The 24,455-nt window shown below is 37.3% G+C and overlaps 1 protein-coding gene across 1 annotated transcript in view; it reads left to right on the top strand.

Annotated features, from left to right (window-relative positions):
- The window catches only part of epha8 (eph receptor A8), a 179,797-nt gene that overhangs the window by 126,032 nt on the left and 29,310 nt on the right, over positions 1-24,455 (top strand). Inside the window, exon 18 of the mRNA XM_082155779.1 lies at positions 18,659-19,322. Coding sequence (XP_082011905.1) covers positions 18,659-19,322 — 664 coding nt within the window. The remainder of the gene's footprint in view (positions 1-18,658; positions 19,323-24,455) is intronic.

Below are 24,455 nucleotides of genomic sequence, written 5' to 3'. Positions count from 1 at the left end.
CAAGATACCAAAGTCTTCATATTGGGATCTCAGAGTTTTGATTGAAGATTTTGATTTATTGGCTAATGGGAAAATTTAAACCAATTGCTCTGTATGGATGGATGGATGGATGATAGATAAATAGACAGACAGATAGACCATTAGATGGATGGATGGATGGATGGATAGACAGATTCACAGATGGACGGATAGATAGATAGATAGATAGATAGATAGATAGATAGATAGATAGATGGATGGATGGATGGATGGATGGATGGATGGATGGATGGATGGATGGATGGATGGATGGATGGATGGATGGATGGATGGATGGATGGATGGATGGATAGACATATTCACAGATGGACAGATAGATGGATGGATGGATGGATAGACAGATTCACAGATGGACGGATGGATGGATGGATGGATGGATGGATGGATGGATGGATGGATGGATGGATGGATGGATGGATAGACATATTCACAGATGGACAGATAGATGGATGGATGGATGGATGGATGGATGGATGGATGGATGGATAGACATAGTCACAGATGGACGGATGGATGGATGGATGGATGGATGGATGGATGGATGGAAAGACCAATCGATGGATGGATGGACCAATCGATGGATGGATGGACGGACAGATAGATGGATGGATAGACAGATAGATGGATGGATGGATGGATGGATGGATAAATAGATAGATGGACGGATAGATATATAGATAGATGGACGGATAGATGGATGGATAGACAGACAGACAGACAGACAGATGGATGGATGGATGGATGGATGGATGGATAAATAGATAGATGGACGGATAGATATATAGATAGATGGACGGATAGATGGATGGATAGACAGACAGACAGACAGATGGATGGATGGATGGATGGATGGATGGATAAATAGATAGATGGACGGATAGATGGATGGATGGATAGACAGACAGACGGATGGATGGATAGACAGACGGATGGATGGATGCATGGATAAATAGGTAGATGGATTGTTAGACAGACAAACGGATGGATGGATGGACCAATCGATGGATGGATGGACAGATAGACAGACAGATAGATAGATAGATAGATAGATAGATAGATAGATAGATAGATAGATAGATAGATAGATAGATAGATAGATAGATAGATAGATAGATAGATAGATAGATAGATAGATAGATAGATACTGTAGATGGATGGATTGATGGATGGATGGATGGATGGATGGACGGATGGATGGATTTTTAACAAAAAAACAGTTGAGATCAGTAATTTTCAAGTTATAATAGTTCAGATCAGTCTTGAATGAATTTGTTGAGAAATATTCGTAAATATAAAAATAAAGGGATTGCATTGAGATCTTTGACTATTAATTGATCTCAAATATTTATCATCAAATTCAAAAAGACTAAATGATCTGGTACATGCGTTCATTTTACACGTCTATAATCTTACAGTATATGCCAACAATTGTCTCATTGGTTTCTACTTCAATCTCTCAAAAAAGAATTTTCGGTGAAACATCCGAGACCATGTTGAGACGTCCACAGAGTCTCCAACATCTGAGCGATAAATGATTCCACACACAGTTCCTGTTGTTGCTGGTACATGCGGATCACGTAGAAGGTAAATACAGTTTGTTTGGTAGTCACAGGCCTGACCCTCATGTTAAAGCGTACGCCGCTGTCTGCTAGAATCGCTATTGATGGATTAAATACTTCAGCCCGCTTTCTGCCCCTGATTCCCATTTACAAAAGGATTTGCTGCATGGACACTTTCCTCTATATCCATTCGTCTTTTTCGAGGATTCGGCACTTCCATTTCCTTAAAATTCAGTCTTCCAGTGAATGCTACGTGACTTCGGCGATGTGCGGCGCGACACAATGCATGTTACCGTCTGGGGCAGAAAAGAGCAGAGCACAAAGAGATTAGACTTCACATTTGACGTTTTAATGCTTGTGACGTGTTCCCTGTCACAGCGGAGGGGCCGGCGCGCAGTGAGTGTCTCGTGGGTTTGATGATAAAACGTTTTCCGTGGCAGATTGTGTCACGCGAGGAGGAATTCTGCAACTCCAGGTCGCCTCACACACTCACTGAGCACAGCTATAAGAAAATGTAGCATATGGTCACAGCAAATCTGTCATGTGCCTTATCATATATGTTGGAGTTAATGCTTGCTTAGACTGGATTAGATACTTTAGACCAGATTGAAGTTTACTTTCTCTGACTTATTCTACAGTATAAATGATGTCTTGGACTACTAATCGTATCATATTTAGAAGCAGGAGTTTGTACTATCATGTACTGGAAGCTTTATCTCACTCATGATAGTAACAAATACTAAATTGTGCTCTCTCTGACAGCCGCTCGACACATTTCATTTATATCTCCGTCGTGGCTTCTGGGAGGTCTGGATGCTTGTCACATCTCACTTTATCGGCCTTATTTTATAGCTATGGTTTTAGTCAAAGGCAGGAATGTATTGTTATCGGAATGATTTTAACAGTGAAGATTGCATTTGATTACATGAATACCTCTATAGTGACTGCTACTGATAGACATGCAATATGTAAAGCTGTCTGTGCGTTACTCTCTGGGATTTCATGAATTACACTGTAGACTAAAGGCCCCTTCACACCAAGGATGATTACAATAAAGATATAGTTATAAATATAAAGAATAGCAGAGTCCGCTTCACATCTGTAATGATAACAGCACAGAGAAACCGAATAAAGTGCAATGGTTTAATATTTTAAGTTCACTTAAATTAAAAGTTGTTATATTTTTTAAAGCCTAATAAATGTTCAAATGGATAGCATTTAATTTTACTCTAATGCTGAATGGCTATAATGGCTAAAATTGAGAAAAATTATCTATTTCATAGAGACATCAGTATCAGTATTGGTTTCGGTGATACTGACCTTCTTTCATAAAAAGATGCCATTAAACAAATATTTAAAATATAGGCTACTGTATTTATATTGTTTCTACATTAATTTGGCAATTAAATGTGAAATTATTACAATATTAAATTATTACAATATAAAAATATTAAAACTTTAATGTTAGGTGCAGAACAATGTGTGAATAATTAATTAATCTTTTTATTTTTTTGATTGACAGCACACACACACACACACACACACACACACACATATATATATATATAATTTATTTATTTATTTATTTTAGTGTATTTATTAATTAATTTATTTACATACATGCTTTTGATAGCTTGCACTATCACATCTTGAACAAATTATTGCATATATTTTGATAGGTTTTTGTGTGCACATGACTCTTTTGTACTCATAAGTATGAATGGGAAATGAGAATGGGCTGCATTCTCAGCAGTAACCTGACAAAAGGAATAAAAGCCATCTCAAACTCCGGCCCGGGGAGATGGATTAAAATTGGATTAAACCAGCACCTTGACTATGAAATCCATCACGTTCCCTCATGCAAGTAGGAGGCTTATGGAAGTTGTGCAAGCATAAAGCAGAAAGGAGTGATGAGGAGCTGACATGGACTGAAAAATGAAGAAATGCTGCGCTTTTTAACCTACTCTTGTGTGTGCAGTTCATTCCTATTGTATACGTATAACCCAGGGTTATACACATGGATCAGGCCAGGTAAAATAGAAGTGATACTCATTGGATTTGGCCAATTCAGTGACATGAATGTAGGAGGAGCAAAGATCAGCCAGTCAAGAGAGAATACCTTCATGTTCCCTCACTATATTGCATATAATACCGTTGTAAATTGTACAGTTTAACACAACACATTTTCAGACCTGTAGATCTTTTGCTTTGTTCCCGAAACAGGGACTTACATTTACATTTATGCATTTGGCAGATGCTTTCATCCAAAGCGACTTATATTGCATTTCAAGGTACACATTTTACATTCTTATCAGTTCTTGCTTTCCCTGGGAATCAAACCCATGACCTTAGCGTTGCAAGCGGCAACGCTCTACTGTTTGAGCTACAGGAAAGCTAGGGACTTACATTGTTACAATTTTGCATTTTCCTCTTGGTTCGGTTCGCTTTCACAAGGCAACATTTCAAAGCGTACCAAAATGTGTTCATGCAAGTCACATGTGAGTTAAACTGTCCTCTTATTGGTAAGAGTTTCCTCTGCATAGTTCACTCCACATGCGATGTGTCTGCTTATAGCTGTAGTGAAACACACAAACACAAATAATCAATCATCCATCCATCCATCCATCCAACCAACACACAGAACACCCTAGCAACCCCCCCAAACAACCACCTAGCAACACCTTGGCAACCCCTCAGAACACCCCACTATTGTGGCAAGCATCTCTACTTCAGAAAAATGTAAATATACAGTTAAGCATTTGGTACCCTTGCCTGTGGCCCCTGGATGTCAAAGCTGATTAAATAAGAGGTTAATTGGCTCGTCTTGATGAGAAAATGTATCATAACTGGAAAAGACAAGTTTTAGATTTGCTCATTGTTGCATCTTCTGAAACTATGACAAGCTGCTGAACTGTAACATGAGCAATTACAGCTATCATTTAGGCGCTCTACGTATCCCGAACGTGCTTGAGATTCGAGCATCCAGCTGACAGCTGCACATGTTGCTGTGGTTCTTTAGAAAAGTGTTGACGAGCTGTGAACACCTAGTGTCACCTTGTGCCGGCTGGAACAAACAGAAAGCCTGAAGATCTGTCATGAAGGACGGGATGCACTGCCACTCTTTCGCTCCAGCTGCGGAGGAATGTGATTTACCAGTTCTCAGAGAGCAGGACAGCAGGGCCACAAGTGTCCATAACCTGTGCTCTGACAGGGGTTACTGTAAAAGTGCAGGACAGATTCGGACAGTTTCAGACTATAGTGTACTGTGAGATGTCAGGTTGAAGCTCTAAGGACATTTCTGCACACTGAATGGATGGGAACTACTGTATTCAAAATCATTTTGTAATTCTGCATCCTGTTTGCTGCCTTAATTCAAATGCAGGAATTGAGTCGTAACTTAAAAGACTTCTTAATTTAATTCTGAATGGCACACGACAACAAGAACAGAAAACACCCTAGCAACCTAGCATCCTGACATCCAACAATCACTATGATATGAATATGGATGAATGTAATTCATTTTCTCAATAGATTATTCTATATTCATACACAGACAGACCGATGATTGATTGATAGATAGATAGATAGACAGATAGATAGATAGATAGATAGATAGATAGACAGACAGACCGATGATATACAGACAGACAGACAGACAGACAGATAGATAGACAGACAGACAGACAGACCGATGATATACAGACAGACAGACAGATAGATAGATAGATAGATAGATAGACAGACAGACAGACAGACAGACAGACAGACAGACAGACAGACGGATGATATACAGACAGACAGACAGATAGATAGATAGATAGATAGATAGATAGATCGACAGACAGACCGATGATATACATACAGACAGACAGATAGATAGATAGATAGATAGATAGATAGACAGACAGACAGACAGATAGACAGACAGACCGATGATATACATACAGACAGACAGATAGATAGATAGAAAGATAGATAGACAGACAGACAGACCGATGATATACATACAGACAGACAGATAGATAGATAGATAGATAGATAGATAGATAGATAGATAGATAGATAGATAGATAGATAGATAGATAGATAGACAGACAGACCGATGATATACAGACAGACAGATAGATAGATAGATAGATAGACAGACAGACAGATAGACAGACAGACCGATGATATACATACAGACAGACAGATAGATAGATAGAAAGATAGATAGACAGACAGACAGACCGATGATATACAGACAGACAGATAGATAGACAGACGGACGGGCGGACGGACGGACAGATATATAGATAGACCGATGATATACAGACAGACAGATGGATGGACGGATGGACAGATAGATAGACAGACAGACAGACAGACAGACAGACCGATGATATACAGACAGATAGATAGATAGATAGATGGATGGATGGACGGACGGACGGACAGACAGACCGATGATATACAGATAGATAGATAGATAGATAGACCGACAGACAGACAGACAGATGGATAGATGGATGGACGGATGGACAGATAGACAGATAGACAGATAGACAGATGATATACAGACAGAAAGATTCTTAAATATTTAATCGAGGCTTACACACATAAGTGTATCTCTAATGATAGAAGGCTGATGCAGGGTTTGTGTCTGAATGCATTGTTATGGATCCTCACTGCAGTCAGTCAGCCCTGAATCATTTATGCCCCTTCATGAACTCATAGTGAGATGTCTTTTTACAGTCCAATTCAAGCTGGCAGTGAGACGGGTGACCCCAGGCCGACCCCTGGCAGATATCTCTGCTGTCTGTACATTCCTGCAGGGCTCCTGTCGCCATCGGCTGTCACCGAGCCGAATCACTCAGGCCTTGACAGCTGCTGTCCGATGGCTTCATTATGTTCCTATCTGCCTCATGTTTGCCATGACACATCTATTGACACCCACCTCATTTTTTTTCGCCCACCCACCACAATCGATAGCAGTGATAAGACAGACAGAGACGATGACAAATGGACTTTGAGAGGGAGATGATATGGATGCATCCACATGTCCGCCCACTCCCACGTTACCCGTCTGGAGATGTGGAGAGACGTGGAGAGACGTAGAGAGATGTGGAGAGATGTAGAGAGATGTGGAGAGATGTGGAGAGATGTGGAGAGACGTGGAGAGACGTGGAGAGATGTGGAGAGATGTGGAGAGATGTAGAGAGACGTGGAGAGACGTGGAGAGACGTGGAGAGACGTGGAGAGATGTGGAGAGACGTGGAGAGACGTGGAGAGACGTGGAGAGACGTGGAGAGATGTGGAGATGTAGAGAGATGTGGAGAGATGTGGAGAGATGTGGAGAGATGTGGAGAGATGTAGAGAGATGTGGAGAGATGTAGAGAGATGTGGAGAGATGTGGAGAGACGTGGAGAGACGTGGAGAGATGTGGAGATGTGGGGAGATGTGGAGAGATGTAGAGAGATGTGGAGAGATGTAGAGAGATGTAGAGAGATGTGGAGAGATGTGGAGATGTGGAGAGATGTGGGGAGATGTGGAGAGATGTAGAGAGATGTGGAGATGTGGAGAGATGTGGAGAGATGTAGAGAGATGTGGAGAGATGTGGAGATGTGGAGAGATGTAGAGAGACGTAGAGAGATGTGGAGAGATGTAGAGAGACGTAGAGAGACGCACAGCATTACTTTGCAGCACCTGAACGCGGTCCGAGCGGTCATGCGTGTTTCGAGGTCACAGACGTGCAATGATTGCATCATGTATTCATGTTTGCAAAGGGACAGGAAAACACCAAACCGCATGCATTAGAAGAAAGGGTAACACTTTACAATAAGGTTCATTAGTTAAGTAAGGGTTAATGCCCGACGAGGTGTCCATTATCAGGTATTAATGGACGACGGCGAGGCGTGAACCGTCCGACGCGCAGCGGAGGACGGTTGCCTCCGCCGAAGTCCATTAATACCTGATAATGGACACCTCGAAGGGCATTAACCCGCTTATACCATGGTCACTTACAAAAGAAAGAAATATTTAATCAATTAATAATACTTTAATGTGTTTTAGAGTAAAAATCGTGAGGGTTTTTATTTAAGTCGAGCGCACTATTTAATATCTCCCGTATACAGGCGTTGCCAAGCAACGTGGCCACAGCGACCCGACCGCAGCAGTTGATCAGTGAGTTTGAGCCAGCGCAATCATTTAGAACTGTCATGCAGTTCCTAGGTGTACATTATCACTTTTTAATGGACACCCTGCAGCCAATCAGAATCGAGTATTCACCCAGACCATGGTATAACATTAGTTAAATTATTAACTAACATGAACTAACAATCAACAATACATTTGTTACAGTATTTATTAATCTTTGTTAATGTTAGTTAATAAAAATACAGTTGTTCATGTTAGTTCCCACTGCATTAACCTTTGATTTTAATAACGTATTAGTTGAAATAATAAATTAGTTGAAATTAATATTAACTAAGATTAATAAATGCTGTAGAAGTTTTGTTCATTCTTAGTTCATGTTAACTGAGGTAGTTAACTAATGAACCTTATTGTAAAGTGTTACAGAGGAAAGTAAATGAATGTGGGTAAATATGTGTCCAGCATTCATATTAAATAAGAAATAAAACCGAGATGGTTTTATTTCTTAGACCGAGATGATTAGACCGAGATGATTATAAATTGTAAAGTATGACTAAGAACAAATCATATGAAAAAATTGTATGTGAAATGAAAATTGTACTTCAATTTGTTTATGCATTACATTATTGGATTCATATTATATAATTTTCTTAATCACTAAATAATTTACAATCTCTCAGTCATTCAAAGTTTTTTTTATTTAGTTTGAATGATGGAGTTTTTTATTCAGTTTTGAATGAATATTTTACCCACATTTTTTACTTGTTTTTAAAAATGTTTTATAAACATTTCATAATTCCCAAAGGTTGCTAAACATATGATTTTATTGAACTAAAAGTAAATAAATGGTATGTAGAAAAACAAAACAAAATTTAAACTAGGTAAAAAAGACCATTTTGATTTGAAGGCCTTACCGTCTATCAGAAAAAAAACAGATTGATATTCTGGATGGTTGCTAGGGTATTCTAGGTGGTTGCTAGGGTGTTTATATGCGGTTAGATTTTTCTACACGTACTGTATCATATTCTAAACACACATCTGTGGAGTTCTGACAGTTTTGATAGTTTAATGGTGCTTCTCAGCATAGTTTTGGAGTAATTACATTCACAACCCGTCTAATGATGTTCCTGGAACGGCTTCATCTGATTAAGAAGAGCAGGATGTCTTCTCTCTCCTCAGGACCACAGGCGCTTGAGCAAATACTGAGATTTCATCACCTCTGAAGTAGTGAAGGAAAAGCAAAGGTCTTGAGCAAATACTTTGCCGAGTCCAAAATGTCGGTGGATATTTGGTGTCAAGAAAATGTGTTTGTACAAGAGCATTATATGAGTGGCCAGTGAAGACGTCTGCTCACAGGAACATTGCATTGCTCTTCCACAGCTCAAGAGACTTATTGGAGACCTCAGTTTAAGTAACAAGTTTGTCTCAGATGTCTCTCCCAAAAATCATTAGGAGAAATAAAATCAAAATGGGTCAATAGTTGAAGTACAATATGAATATAAAGCTATAAACTGAATGTGGATAGCAGCTTAAACCATTTGATTTTTGTAAGAATTTGTTCAAAATGAGGCTTTTGCTTGCAGAATTTATTATAAATTTGGCAAATCTGAGAAGCTTATGCCTTTGTTTACATCTGGTATTAAGATACGTTTTAAACGATCGGATCAAAAAGTAGACGAGGGAGACATTCCTGTTTACACCTGGTGTTTTAATCCGTCTCTTTTGTCCACTTTCAACCAATTCTGTCCTGATTTCTTCGAGGGGAGGGTCTTTGGGCTGGTAAATGTATGTTTTTTGTTTCAGATCTTTCGATCTAATGGACAAACTCGCACAATTTACAGATTAACGTGCCCGGAGACGACTGAAAAACACGGAGAGCAGGAGCTTTCGTTTCTGCTCTGACAGTCTCTAAAGTGGTCAAAAGTGGACAAGCTCAAAACGCTTTAGACCTCGTTCACACCTGTATTTAACATTGTCTATTTGTGATCCGATCGACCAAAACGCATCTTAAAGGAGAACTCCGGTCAATTTTAACATTGAGCTCTTTTTTTTTGTAAATTTGGAGTGCTGTCAATACAGAGAACAACGACAAAAATCGGTGTTGCCTACACCGTGTTATCCTCTTTTTAAAATTTGCACTCTGTTGACTTCAATGGGGCATATTTTAAACCTGCTTTTACCCTCTTAACATCCTTGATGTGTCATTACAAGTGCCCAGCCAATGTGAGTGATTCCTTTAGAGTTAACACGGGTGAATCTGACTGCAGTAGATGTGGAAGATATGAAGAAAAATGAAGTTAATTCGGCCAGCGCTCATACCTGTATTTACACCCTGTTTTCGGTTGAAGTCCAAAGTAGTCGATTGTCGAGTTCACGCGCATATGTTTAGTTACCTATGATGAACTCAAGAACTCGACAATCGACTACTTTGGACTTCAACCGAAAACAGGGTGTAAATACAGGTATGAGCGCTGGCCGAATTAACTTCATTTTTCTTCATCAGATTCACCCGTGTTAACTCTAAAGGAATCACTCACATTGGCTGGGCACTTGTAATGACACATCAAGGATGTTAAGAGGGTAAAAGCAGGTTTAAAATATGCCCCATTGAAGTCAACAGAGTGCAAATTTTAAAAAGAGGATAACACGGTGTAGGCAACACCGATTTTTGTCGTTGTTCTCTGTATTGACAGCACTCCAAATTTACAACAAAATGAGCTCAATGTTAAAATTGACCGGAGTTCTCCTTTAATAGCAGGTGTAAACAGAGCCTTATTTTGATTTGCCTATTATTGACATTTCAGTAGAATATTACATAGTTCAGTCATTCTTCAGACATTTAAAGCCGTTGAAAATGTCTGTATCCTGTTCTCTTGCTTTGGCTCAGTTTATTGGACTTTGCTCTGAAGTGCCGGACACATATGTTAACAATGAATGATGTTTACAGAGGGAGATGTTGTGAACCCCGCAAGGCTCTGGATGGAGCATAACTCTGTGTGCTAGCGTGAGGCCGACACACAATTAACAGGCCCGTTCCACAAAGGTTATCACTGTCAAAGACTGTATTCCAATTAGCAGGCGCAGAATTCAGTTCAAATCAAGATTTCTCACACTTGAGTGAAGCGGGTGGGGGACGTTTCCAAGATTAAGCGTCTGCCTTGATGCTACATGATTGTGTCACTGCAAATACCACCCCAGGATGGCCAGTCGTTCTGTTGCTTTTGTCAAACAAGATTCAAAGGATTTTCTCATCCTAGCTGCTAATCTGAAATTGGATCACCGAGAACTTAGACAAGACTATTCTCTGTCTGTTTCTTTTTTCTCACCAGTTGTTGCATGTATGGCTTTTCATACTATTCTTATCCCTGTCATGACACTTTTAACCCTGGGTTAAGTTTCGAAGGGGTAATTTTGAAGGGGGTCAGCACCAGGGTTATTATAATAAAACTAAAACCAGAACTGAAACCAGAACCATAACAAAAATATTCTTTGAGCTACTTGTCAAAGCAACATTTCTCATTTTCCTTTAGTTTAAATACTTAAATTAAATACTTTATTTTAAGGTGACGCAGTTACATTGTACTTACTCAAATAAGTACTGAGTAATATTAATAATGTACTATACTGTACTAACATACTTTACTGTTATTACTATAGTAAGTACATGTAGTAACGTGTAACTACGTCACCTTAAAATAAAGTATTACCAATAACTAAAACTGAAATAAAAATGTATAAAAACTATATAGGCATTTAAATATATATGATATATGAAAAATTATGGAAAATATATAAAAAAATTATATATGTGTGTATATATATGTATATATGTGTGTGTATGTGTATATATATATATATATATATATATATATATATATATATATATATATATATATATATTTATTTATTTATTTATTTATTTATTTAAACAATTATTTAAAACTTAAAAACTTAAATAAAAATGAATAAAAACTATATATGCATTTAATATGATATATGAAAAATAATGGAAAATATATAAAATAGATATATGTATTTAAAACTGAAATAATGATTTAAAACTTAAATAAAAACTTAAATAAAAATGAATAAAAACTATATATGCATTTAAATATATATGATATATGAAAAATAATGGAAAATATTAAAAAAATTATATATATATACCTTTTCGATATCGATATACTGTTAACAAACTTCCCAACCCACATTGCTGAGAGAGACGTTGAATATAAACGCTTTCCTCTCAATAAGAAAATAAACACGTGTTAACAACAGCAGTGAATAAAGCAATTCACCGGCATCATGTTGACAGATGAGATAAATCAAATTACACTGTTATGATAGTTTGATTATAAAGTGTATTTGAGACTTTATAGATCTGTCAAACTATAGTTTGAATTAATCCCTTTTCTTTGCATGACACACTGACATTACAGTACAGAATAGCTGTTTCTGGATTATCCTCAACATTGCATTATCATTCGTTTCACGTCTTATAGAATGGAAAAGAGGATCTCGGAAGTGTGCGTAAACGTCTTATCCTTTTGATTTTCCTGGCAAAATGACTAAAACACTTTCAAAATATAGAATAGAATAGAATAGAATAGAATAGAATAGAATAGAATAGAATAGAATAGAATAGAATAGAATTGAATAAATCTTTATTGTCCACCAGGGTGGACATTTTTCTTTGGCTCACCAAACATACAAGGCAGACAAACATACAGACAACATCTCAAACATAGTAAAGGAAATATAAAAAAAGATAAAAGGATACAATGGAAAATATCATAATGAAAATAAATATCCTCCTTTTGGAACGACATGAGGTTGAGTAAATAAAGTTTTTTTTTATGGGAACTATCCCTTTAAGATAACCAGCCAAACCCTGACGCCTTGGTTCTTTTCTCTTAGTGTTATTCTAGATTTGTACAGAAGAAGTGGAAACAAATGCTGTTTTTTGTGCATATTGTTGTGAGATCTTCCGTGAATGACTCTTGGGATGTGTTTCAGAATCACTTTTATTCCCTGGAATGACTGCTTGTATGTTTGCAGCTGTTTGTTCGGCGGCGAGCTCATTCCAGGAACAACGGATTATGAATGGATGTATTCAGGAGAAAGATCTCCCCTGCTTGTGACTGACAGAAGTTTGACGTGTCCCATAAAACAAACCAAGCTAAAAAAAAAAACAGACACTTAAATATTTTATCCAAACAAAGATGTTAAATAGAGTTAATGAGGTTCCCTGTGTGAAAAGAGGGAAATTGGACCTCATAGGATAGAATCATTATTATTAATTAATTGTATTTCTAATTATTATAATTTAATCATTTATTAATTAAAATTTCAAATTGTGTAAAGCTTCAGTAAAGCTGTCATGAGGCTTATTAATTAAATGAATAAAAGTTCAAGAATATTTCTACAAGGACTGAAATGAATTTAGGGAATTTGGATCACTAAAATATGAATTTCTTTATTAAAATTAAATTATTAAAATATAAATAAATATTTGTGGAATATTACTTTAACTTATAATTATCATATTTTTATTAATTATTATTTTATTTAGTAATTCTTAAATAATAATGTGCTTCTATCCTAATAAATCTGCCAGTGAGCTTTCTCAGTAAATTTAATAAAAGTTTCCAGCCCAAGAATATTTCCCATGTACAAGGTACGGAAATTATCTGAAACCATTAATCTGCATAAAAAAAAAAAAAAGAATAATACCTTTTATATCAATATGGAGATTATGGAGATTAGCTTAATTTACATAAAAAGTGTCTCAATTAAGATTAAAAATATCTGATCTGAAGGATTTTCATTGTGGCTCATTGTTCCATCACTTTGATCAATTTCAATCATTTTCTTCCACTGATCGTCTAATATGTGATGTGGCTAAAACAAAACGCAGGCTTTTATCGGAAACCTCATGAAAGAACTAAGCGAATTACTTCCAGCCCTCGAGCCAACCTGAAAAGTGTTAGATTTTAACAGACTCTCTAATCTAATCATTAGTGCAAGGACAAATTAAATTTAACCGCTAAATACTCAAAGTGGGAGGCTGGCTACGGTGTGCGCTCCAATCCAACAGTTTAATTACCGCAACGGGCTTTTTGTAGTTTTCCCATGGGAAGCGTGGGCCGAGGTGAGGCCAGGGAAGCGAGGAAATCTGCTCCTTTGGAAGATGTACTTGTGAGGAGAGGCCAAGTTCACGGTGGCCAAGCTCAAGGCTCCTCTGAGGTCAGCGTTTTCCCTTTCAATTAGTCCGGCTGTGTCCGTAATGTATTCAGGAGAGGCGATCTGCTCAAGGCCAGCGGGAATGCTCAATGCTATAGTGTACTATGTTTGCCATGACAGGCATAAACTTCTACTTTTCTGATCACTGTTTAGAAGTTCAAACTTTTTCTGCAGACAACGTGAGTGTTGCTTGTCTTAGAGAAAGTGCCTCTATTTTTGAGCTATAGAGCTGGTAAGTCCCGCCCATCCGTAAAACCCCAAGTGGACCTCTAGGTTGAAAAATCGTCAATGCAAGTGAATGTGAGAAAATAATTATTTTCTGGTCCCGTTTGAATTATGCCATGAATGTGAACATATGTTGTCTGTGAATTTTTTATATAATTTTTCATGTTACGAGTTTGACAGTATATTGTATGATTCTTTGGCTAGCAGTTGTGGAAAAGACATAATGAGAAAGACTACATGTCGCCTATGTGACGTCACCCCATAACACATTTTCCCTCCACTTGTCAAATCACGGTGCTAATGCTGCGATAATCTATGGAGACAGATCGAGATGCCTGTGTGTTTTGTACCCAAATGTCACCATTCAAACCAAATGGGCTGTTCTTTCTTCAGATTCCCGTCGAAAGCAGCGAAGAGTTGTAGTCCACAAAGTGCTCTCACACAAAGTCTAACCGTATCAAACTTCTACCCGCTAAATTGTAGCATTCTTCACACGAAAAATTACATTAAAAATTCACAGACAACATATGTTCACATTCATGGCAAAATTCAAACGGGACCAGAAAATAATTATTTTCTCACATTCACTTGCATTGACGATTTTTCAACCTAGAGGTCCAGTGGGGTTAGCGGAAGGGGCGGGACTTACCAGCTCTATAGAGCTTATGTAGCCCAGCCCCTTTTCAGCGCTGCGCTCGTTGTCTTTTGACTTCCGGTCTGTATTTTCACAGCGATTTTGCGTGTTTATTAATGAACGGCTCGTTTTAAAATCTTCCCGGTCGACTGACATTTAAGTCATCTGCTTTAAACATTACAGTCCTCATGATAACTTTCGTTAACTTTACATTAAGTAAATCCTCTTTAAAAGCGAATTACTCTTGGACAGCAATGCCATAGAAATATACAGAGCGACCGTGAAAACGGAAGTTAAAAGACAATATTCTAAAGATGGCGGCGCCCTCGTTTCTCTGGCGCATAAGGTCTTTAGTGTGCTCCATGGATGACGTATTTTTGTAGGGCAAAACCCTGAAATGAGTTAGCATTTTAGCACTTTTAGCATTTTAGCACTTTTAGCATTTTAGCATGTCGGTGGCTGCGTCTGATATCGCCTACCCTTATTTTGAATAAGTAATTACTTCACAACCGCTAAAAAGTATGTTTTATATAGTATGAGTGTGTGTAGTATGAATGTAATCTGGACGTACTACATTCACCATGTTGTCATTATCATGTGACCAACCAGTGTCAGTTGCGTCGCTTCACTGCCATTCACAAATCTTCTCCCATGGCCTCATGGGATAGTAGTGTCCATTGTACGCACACTTCAGAATCTCATCGGAAAGTAGTAGGTCATCAGGGTACTTTCATGAGTAAGTTACTGTGAATTCGGACACACTTCTTTTGTCACATACTGTTTTTCACCTATTATATACAGTAGTAGGGAAGTATGCGATTTTGGATGCAGCCTATTTAGCTTTTTACTTACACTTTCTGACTTCAAAATTCATAAAAGTTGTGTTTATTTGTGAATATTATCTCATGATGAACAAAACATTTTAAGTACCCCATTGGGTTTTAGGCCTACAAAAATACGCCATCATCACTGCAGCGCTCTATTGCTAGCGGTGTTGCTAGTAGGTACAACCCATAAAATGTGCTTTTGCTTAGTGATGCCTTCCTCATTTGTAGTATCTGTTCTCTCAGAAACATTCCAGCCTTGTTTTCACATCTGCCCGCTGTTTATCTCGCCGTATATCATGTAAGAGTGCATAATAATATCCATAGAGGAGAAAATAGATGTGAGATTAGCCTTGAAGAGTAGCGAGCTAATAACAGAACATCCCAAGGCGCTCGACAAACTGCAAACCATCATTTTTCCATAACAACATAATGATAAGTGATGCTGTTATACTGCTATTACTACCACTAGCCACAAAGTGCACAGATGTCAAATCCTGGCCACTAATTCGCAGACACAAACCTATGTATACAAACCTAATGTGCATTTTTACATAACGGTGACAGTAACAAACCTGATATTAGCTTAACATGTTTGCATTTGTTCATTTGGCAGACATTTTTATCTAAAGTGACTTGCATCGCAGTATTATTTATATAGTATTATAGTATTATTTATTAATATTTTGAATGAGTTTTATTTTAATGTTTTATTTTTTTTTATTGATTTGTCATTTTATGTGCTAATGAGTTAATGAAAACAATTTTTTAGTATTAGTTTTTGCCTTAATTTTACCGAATGATAACAACACTGCATTGCATTCCAGGTATACATTTTATCCATTTATGCATTTCCTGGGAATCAAACCCATGACCTTGGTGTTGCTAGAGCCATGCTTTACACTGTAAATGATGATAATAATTAATAAATAAAGAATCGGTGAAATGTATGGTAAAACCAGCACATCTGATCGCCAGAACTTCACGATAAGAAAGAAAACAATCATTAACTGAAAATAAATAAATGAATAAATAAATTATTATACGTATTTTCACTGTAAATTATATATTAGATGGACTTTTTTCACTTCCAAAAACTGCAGATTTTTACAGTATTTTACTGAAAAGTCCCATTAGATCTATTACAGTTCTTCACCATATAGAGTAAGGGAACTTATTGTTAACCACTGTAGCATTTTTACAGTAATTTACCGCTAAAATAACGATAATTTTTACTGTTTGATCTACAGGAAATGTGCATTAAACTGGATGTATTTTTATTTAAATTGCTAAGCATTTAGATGACCAAGACATCAATTTACTCCAATACCAACTATAAAGTAGATTATAATACATTCATTATTTACAGTTTTCCCGCTCCAGATCCCTCCCGAGCATCATCATCTGTCCACTCTGTTTATCCGGCAGCCCTCCGCTTTTAATTAGCAGTGAATAACCGCTGCTCGCTCACGGCGTGTGGCGTCAGGAAAGCCTGGTGTGAGTCGTGAGCTCGTGAGATGAAAGACCTGGTGTGTGTGGAGGCACGTAGCGGACCCTTCTCATGGGGCTGGAGGTCTTTCACTCCGCAGCTAGCCTTCAATTCACCTGCTTTACTTTTACATGAGAAGGATGAAAGAGAACAGCTAATTGCCCATAGACAGCGCCATCAGAAAATACCTTTATGAACTGTCCATCCATACACTCTCCTTTTCTGTGGTAAAGAGAGAAGAGGGTCTTTCGTTCGTCCAAAAATGAAAATCTGTCATCATTTACTCATCCTCATGTTGTTCCAAACCTGTATGAGTTTCTTTTTTTCTGTTTAACACAAAAGAAGAAATTTTAAAGAATGTTGGTAACCAGACAATTGATGGTAGCCATTGATTTCCATATAGGGGAACTAAATACAATGGAAGTCAATGGCTGTTTGGATACCAACATTCTTTAAAATATCTTCTTTTGTGTTCAACAGAAGTAAAAAAAAAAAATCATACAGGTTTGAAACTACTTTTGAAACAACTCATGGTGATGAAAGTTGTATAACATATTTCATCAGTGTTTCTAGAAGTCTTGAAGAACCTAAGATTTCAAATAATATTAATGTTGGGGAGGCTGCTACTTTATGCGTGGCAAGCTCATGTATAATTCCAAGCATTGACATAACCACTATATTTTGCATCTTCTTCTTAACCCCGTAAATAGTTTTTTACCTGTGTGTTAGTTTTGGTGTTCTCTGGTTGTGGACGGCTTCATTCTCATTGATCAGCATTTCCATTTTTTGCTCCAGGCTCTTGATATGAATCTTTAAGTTCATTTGCAACTCATAATAAAATATTTATTCATGCCTGATTATTTGCATTGCATAAGAAACTGCTTAAACCGCACAAAACCCACCCATGAATAACGAGGGATACTGAACTTTATTAAGGAAATGCAGGCCACATTCATCATGATATTAATCTTATGCACTGCAATGCATATGTAAACGTTTTAAAGAAGCTCTAATATATATTGCTGTGAAAAGTGATATGCTGTTGAAGTAATACTGGACTGATTCATAAGAATCTTCACACTGTAAATATGTAAATCCACAAGTTAGATCTCTATCGCATTAAAGATGTGTTTGTAACAGCACATTTTGAGCGTGTAATCTCCTATCCTTAAAGGTGCACTTTTTTTCCCGCTTTTCGCTGCCTTTTATTTTATTACTTTATTTTATTTTATTTTATTTTATTAGCTTAAATGTGTTTTTATATGCTTATGTGCCTTGAGCATCGCCTGAAAGCACTATATAAAGTAAACATACATGTTGTTGTTGTTGTTATGATTATCAGTAGTAATTTGGTCAGTTGCATGACACGTCTGGTCATGTGATCTAAGGAACAAAAAAAATAAGGAAAATGTAATAGTATTTATTCGTTTTTTTGTAAAATTAAAATTTTTTGTAATTAGCAAAAACAACCATTTTCAATAATAACCCAGATTCCCCTTCTGTCTTCGCACAGTGGGATGCAATCAATGAAATGGACGAGTACTTCAGCCCCATCCACACGTACCAGGTGTGCAACGTGATGAGCCCGAGCCAGAACAACTGGCTCCGGACCAACTGGATCCAGCGTGACGGCGCCCGGCGGATCTACATCGAGGTGAAATTCACTCTGCGAGACTGCAACAGCATGCCAGGCGTTCTCGGTACCTGCAAGGAGACCTTTAACCTTTACTACTACGAGACCGACCGTGATGTTGGCACGACCATCTGGGAGAGTCAGTTTTCCAAGATCGACACCATCGCCGCCGACGAGAGTTTCACCAACGTGGACCTGGGGGTGAGGAGACTCAAGCTCAACACTGAAATCCGCGGCGTCGGGCCGCTCAGCAAGCGCGGCTTCTACTTGGCGTTTCAGGATATAGGAGCCTGCATCGCTGTGGTGTCCGTTCGAGTGTACTACAAACGCTGCACGGGAATGGCTCGCAACCTGGCCGTCTTCAGGGACGTGGTCACGGGGGCCGACTCGTCCTCGCTCGTGGAGGTCAGAGGTCAGTGTGTGGACCACGCCGAGGAGAGAGACACGCCAAAGATGTACTGCAGCGCAGAGGGCGAGTGGCTCGTTCCCATTGGACGGTGTGTGTGCAGCGCTGGGTTTGGGGAGCACAGAGACAACTGCATTGGTGAGTTACAAAACCCTACATTTGAGTTGCGGTTTCACCATCTTCAAGCACATTTGAACATTTTCAGAACTGGATTTTTGCATTTCCAAGCCCGAAGAGTCCAGTCTTGTCCTGCATCCGAATATGCTTACTTTCATATTATATAGTAGGTGAAGCTATGTGAGCCAAGTAGTATGTTTGAATTCATAATAGTCATAAAACGGCTGGGGAAAAGTACCCAGATGACATATAACTGGACACAGGAGTGGAGCTGTGAATGGTGGTTAAGTAGGTCACATGACTTTGACAACATGACAATGTAGTACATCCAAATTTCATTCATACTACACACATCCATACTATATAGAACATACTTTTTTTAACAGTCACGAAGTGATCAAATGTAGTGCCTACTTTACATTATGCGATTTTGGATGAAGAATATGACGTTCTGGTCGTTAGATAGTGCCATCTTCAGATTAAGGCAATGAAATTTTTGTTTTATCTGTGCCCCTTTTGTCATCTGCTAGGCAAGACAACTAATGATATTAATCATAATTCAGCAGCAGTACTGAAAACAGAATGAATTTAGTGATGCAACTTAATGGGAATGTTTCTTCATGCTAACAGTAATGCTATAGATAATAAATATGGATGCTTGATATAATAATTAGTGATGGTTCACGATAGCTGAATAGACTGCTCCTATTTTTTGGGGTTATTTGGAAGTAATGCTGAAAACAGAATGATTTTAGAGACACAAGTTCTCTGGGAAGTTAATTGAGGTCATCTAGTGAGTTATAGTGTTTTTTCATACTTAATATAGAACGCTTAATATTTAATGTTTTTAACATTAATAATATGTGTAACACTTTACAATAAGGTTTCATTAGTTAACATTAGTTAACTACTTTAGTTAACATTAACTGACAATGAACAATACTTCTACAGCATTTATTAATCTTTTTTAATGTTAATTTCAACATTTACTAATACATTATTCAAATCAAAAGTTGTATTTAACATTAGTTAATGCACTGTGAACTAAAATGAACTGTATTTGTATTAACTAACATTAACAAAGATTAATAAATACTGTAACAAATGTATTGCTCATTGTTATACATGTTAATGAATACATTAACTAATGTTAACAAATGAGACCTTATTGTAAAGTATTACCATAATATTTAATATAATTTTTTAGCTGTAAATATTTTAACAAGTGGTGCTGAGGAGAGGATGGTTTCAGAGACACATTTTAATATTAATAATATTCATATTTTTAATATTAAAGAATTCAATATTCTATTTTGCGATACTTCTCAACTTCACAACTTCTTGAAGACCGTTTCAGCGTGCTTCATGATAGCAATGTTCCAGCCGTCAAAACACTACTTTTATAACAAATATTTAAAAAATAAATTTGATTTGATCATTTTAGACAATTCGTCAAGTTCAAAATTTTGAAGTTTTTCCATTTTCTCATTTCTGCAGTTCTCATTGCACTGGAATGTATAGTTCACTGGACACGTGACTAAATGCTGTGGAATTGTTATTAATTCAATTTCCCTCGTGTTGCCAGAATCACAGCTTTCTGTTTTGAACGTATTACTCAAACCATCACAAACTCACACTTTGTCAGGTGATTTTCTGCTCGATCTGTGGCTAATAGCACTCGTGGCAATCCATTTCCTTTCCCTCTCTCCTCTCTAAAGTGCTGCCGCCAGTCAGTAAAGGTTAAGTGTCTGAGCCGCAGAGTCAGGCTTTTGGTGTCTAAACTGGGTCGCTGTGCTAATTCTCTCGGTGAGCGCTCCTCCTCTAGTCACGCACATCTCAGGGACAAACCCGGCATGGCAAACTGGGCTGGGCTTGGACACTGCACAAAACACTCTTAAAGCCGTGGGCGCAGATCACGTGGAAGGATTGCATGCCGTCGCAATAGAAAATGTCAAAAGGATTCCCGTGTTCTTTGACCGAGATCCAAGCGATGGGCTCCTACTAGCATTTTAAGTGCCGATCAAAACAGAGCACTAGCTTCACGTCTCACTCACGTCAGCTCTGTTTTGGGTTTTCCATTGGGCCTTCCAGTCCAGCGTGAAAATGTAGGGAAAATATCTATTTCAGAGGCGATGAGATAGTTCGTGCTATCGGGATAGCAGGGAGCCTTGTCAAATCCACTCCATTTGGCAACTTGATTTAACCTACTTAGATTCAAGGGAGAGTGTCTTCCCCACATGTTCAGCCGCCGCTGTGGGCTAACTTATTCATGAGCGCTTGTAAACAGACTTCCATGCAAAACAATTGAGTTTGGAAGGGCATGATGACGCTGTGCCGGGGTTAACAAGCAGAAATACAGCGGGCTCTAAAGGTCTGAGGTCATATTGAAAATTAGGGATTTTAAAATGTGGAAGGAAACATCGTTTTAGGATTTTGAAAAATGTATAACCATGAAATGGTGTCAAATAAACAAGAAATATTTCAGATTTTGCAGTAAAATTGTGATTTGGTCAGATTTTTGGATTTTCACATTTTCTTGCTTTTGAGCTGAAACTTTTTACTCAAAATGTTGTGCTGATGATATCGTTTGTAATGGAAATATTACCGTACAAAGGTTTGGGGTCGGTAAGATTTTTTTTTTATTGTTTTTGAAAGAACTTGAAATCTCTTCTGCTCACCGAGGCTGTATTTATTTGATCAAAAGTACAGTAAAAACAATAATATTATTGTGAAAATATTATTACCACTTTTAAATAACTGTTTTCTATTTTAATATATTGTAAATATAATTTATTTCTGTGATCAAAGCTGAATTGTCAGCATCATTCCTCCAGTCTTCAGAGTCACATGATCCTTCATCATTCTAATATTGCTGCTCAAGAAACAAAACATTTCTTATTAATAATGTTGAAAACAGTTTTTGCTGCTTGTTGAAATGGTGATTAAAATAAGTCCGGATTCTTTGATGAATAGAAAGTTCAATAGAACAGCATTTATTTGATATAGAAATACATTATAGATGTCTTTACTGTCACTTTTGATCAATTTAATGCATCCTTGCTGAATAAAAGTATTAATTTATTTCTAAAAAAAAACGTATTGATAGCAAACTTTTGATTCGTACTGTGTACATAATACATTTTCTTTCTTTTTTTTATGTCCTGAAAGAATAATGCAGTGTTTGCAAAAGAATTGTATTAAAACTTTATGTAAGTTAGACTCTGTTGCCTAAAGCATTGTAATATATTGTGGCTCTGTTAGTTACCCAGCATGCACTCCGGCTGGGGTCAAATCAGAGTGAGTGTAAAAGTGTGTGGAATTGGGTATTCATTGTTGGTTGATACATTTCACACTAAAATTGAGTTTTGGATGTTGCAATATGAATATTAATTCAGCAGATTCTAAGTAAGTATGAATGTAACGGACGACCACTTTTCGAAGCTAATGACAGCTGAAGGGGCATCCATCATAAACGTCTTTTCATATACACTGCCTTGTCTAACATTAACAATGCGATGCAAAAATTGCGAGGGCACAAGACGAAGCTTAACAAGAATGCCGTACATTGTCCAAGACGAAGAATTCTTTATTCTGAAGGGCTCAGAGTTCAGAGTTGTTTATTGAAGTCTTTTGTTCGTCTGTGAGCTTTGTAAAAAGCTTACGAATCTGACTTCGTAACACTTTCTGACATTAGCTGATTTCAAAGCCAGTCAAACGCTACTGTACATTGTTGAAGAGGCCATCTTTTCACAATCCCAGCCATCAATTTCCACTTTTCATGCTCTCACAGATTATAATTATAAACTCCTCTGAAGAATCTAGCGTGTGCTTGTGATTGTTAGCCTCGACACATCAGCAGCCCGCTGGCGACCGGTGAGGGGATTTCAGAATGCTTTAGTCTGTCACTCTTAGATAATGATATTTATTTTCCGACAGCGTACAATCGAACGAAAAGGAAAGAATGAGCTGTAGAGTTTTAATAATATTACATTAGATCATAAGCCTGAAAGCAGCCAATCAAATGTTTTAATTCACTAAGCAGACAGATTCATTCTTGTCTCATAGACACTTTATAGTCCTCCAGCTGTGTGTTTGCTTCTCACTGACTTGAAGACACCTGACAAAAATATGATGCGATTCGAGAGATGTGACGAACTGGGTTTGCACACAAGTTAAGAATGCCATTTATTTGCACGATTTTGTTGTTCACTTTGCTCTATTATATCGCATGGTGGAAATGGATTGCGGGTGTTTAGCGAATAAGAAGTGTTCAATCTTCTGAAACTTCCCCAGCTAAAGTTTTTGATTTTGTTATGTTTTTTTTTCTAAAGAAAGACAAACATAAATAGTGATGAAAGTCACAATATTAATTGCCATGGATGAATTTTTCCTGTACTGTAAGTAAAAAATACTATGTAATAGAGGAGGTCAAAATGACAAGTTTTACCTGAGATATGGAGTCAAATATCAGTAGGGGGAAATTATTTAGTTACACACATGCAAACTTTGGGGGCAAACATGTCCGCTGGCATATAATGCAAAAAGGATTGCTAAAGTAAACAGATTTTTAGGTAACTTTATTTCAATGGTCCCTTTTAGATGTTCTAGGGACTATAAGTAACTTTGCAACTGCATGTTAACTAACTCTCATTAGAGTATTCGTAGATTTTCTGCTTAATATCTGCCAACACTTTTATTTTTATGCTCCTCTACAGACTATAAGTAACTTTCCAAGTACATGGCAATTTATTCTACTAACCCGAACACTAATAGTCTACTTATACTCTAATGAGAATTAGTTGACATGTAGTTGGAAATCAATGAGAGTTAGTAGACATGTAGTTGCAAAGTAAAATGTCTAAAGTGGACTATCGAAGTATAACCGATTAGACTTATAGACTTGAAAAATTATATAATAATGCTGCTATGTATTCTCCCCATATGAAAAGTGAGAATTGTCATGTTGACCTCCAGTGGATAACTCAGGTAATATTAATCTATAGCATGCATGTTTTTGTTGTTGTTGTTGTTGTTTTTTTGTTTTGTTTTTTTTTAGAAAAAAATTATAATTTTTTTAGCCGGGGGCCTGTGGTTGAGGTGAGACAGAATGATCCAGCTGGTATTTGCACTAAAATATTGCATTGCATACTGTGT

Source organism: Leuciscus leuciscus (genome assembly GCF_965113295.1).
Source record: "Leuciscus leuciscus genome assembly, chromosome: 23".
NCBI classification, from domain to species: Eukaryota; Metazoa; Chordata; class Actinopteri; order Cypriniformes; family Leuciscidae; genus Leuciscus; species Leuciscus leuciscus.
The sequence above is the reverse complement of the archived record's forward strand: the minus strand, read 5'-3'. Positions and strand labels throughout refer to the sequence as shown.